This window comes from Amphimedon queenslandica, unplaced genomic scaffold, assembly GCF_000090795.2.
Source record: "Amphimedon queenslandica unplaced genomic scaffold, v1.1 AMPQUscaffold_10768, whole genome shotgun sequence".
Taxonomy (NCBI): Eukaryota; Metazoa; Porifera; class Demospongiae; order Haplosclerida; family Niphatidae; genus Amphimedon; species Amphimedon queenslandica.
In genome coordinates, this window is record NW_003548983.1 from 6,574 (window position 1) to 7,597 (window position 1,024).

The 1,024-nt window shown below is 39.3% G+C and overlaps 2 protein-coding genes across 2 annotated transcripts in view; one reads left to right on the plus strand and one right to left on the minus strand.

Moving 5' to 3' along the window:
- Window positions 1-266, minus strand: part of LOC109589883 (uncharacterized) — a 5,189-nt gene extending 4,923 nt beyond the window's left edge. The window contains exon 1 of the mRNA XM_020005867.1: window positions 179-266. Coding sequence (XP_019861426.1) covers window positions 179-266 — 88 coding nt within the window. The remainder of the gene's footprint in view (window positions 1-178) is intronic.
- A 164-nt stretch (window positions 267-430) lies between these two features.
- LOC109589884 (uncharacterized) lies at window positions 431-1,015 on the plus strand (the record flags this gene model as incomplete). Its single annotated transcript, XM_020005868.1, has 2 exons — window positions 431-568; window positions 690-1,015. Coding segments are annotated over exons 1-2 (455 nt in total), but the record flags the coding sequence as incomplete, so codon positions are not given.
- Between the last annotated feature and the right edge of the window lie 9 nt (window positions 1,016-1,024).

Consider the following 1,024-nt stretch of genomic DNA (forward strand, 5'->3'; position numbering starts at 1 on the left):
ACATGTACATATACATAAGCATAACTGATGAACGCACCATATTATTTTTGGATTATTTTAAACATAATTGAATTAATGAAAATGACCCCCACGTTCAGATTAGCGTCTCAACCCCTGCTAATATCTATGATTCCACACACCACAGTAAAAATGAGTAAAAAAACCGCAATAAACTGACCATAGGCAGATCTATTACTATAAAACTGACCTAAATCTCTTTCAGAAACTTCAGCAAATGATGATGATGATTGAAGAAGACTCGCCATCGTAGCCTTTGGGACCGGACCGGGAACAACAGCATGAATCTCGGCGTGCGTTCGCGTACGCGTCGGATCAGCGCGTCGTCAGAAGCTAAAGCAATTTGATTGGTCAATGATGCCATGATGATGCATCCAGATAATAGATACGCCCTTAGGTGTGGCTTTCACGTTTTAAGGAAATGGCGGATGTTGAGTACGATGAACATGATGAAGAAAGAAGCAGTGCTAGTAGAGTTGGTGCTGGTAGTGGGTATAATGGAGACGAAGAGGAAGAGGAGGCAACCAGTTCACTGACAATGAGTGAAGTGGTAAAGAAATAATTTTAAATAATGATAATAATGTTAAGATTATAACAAGAGTAATTATGTGATTTATATATGTATTAATTTAATTTAAATGATAATAAATAATTTATGTTGTTTTCCTTAGCACACTCGTGGTCGTGTTTTACTTCGTACTAATCCAAGAAACTCAATAGCAATATTCACTGCTCCTTATGATGACGACGACGATGATAACTATAGCAACAGTGACAAGGAGACTGCCACTAGTACTGACCTGTATGAGGTCCAGTGGTCTGGTATTGTACTAACGACTGATTCTGTACGGAAACTCGTTAGTCAAAGCCACGCCTTCTTTATGGAGCTACAGGAGTATGCAGGGAAAGGAATGGATCCTGATGTGTGTGTCAAATACAGTCGACTATACAGGGTAGCTTTGTATGAGTGCACTCAAGGACTGAACTATGAGTGTGAGTTGAGAAA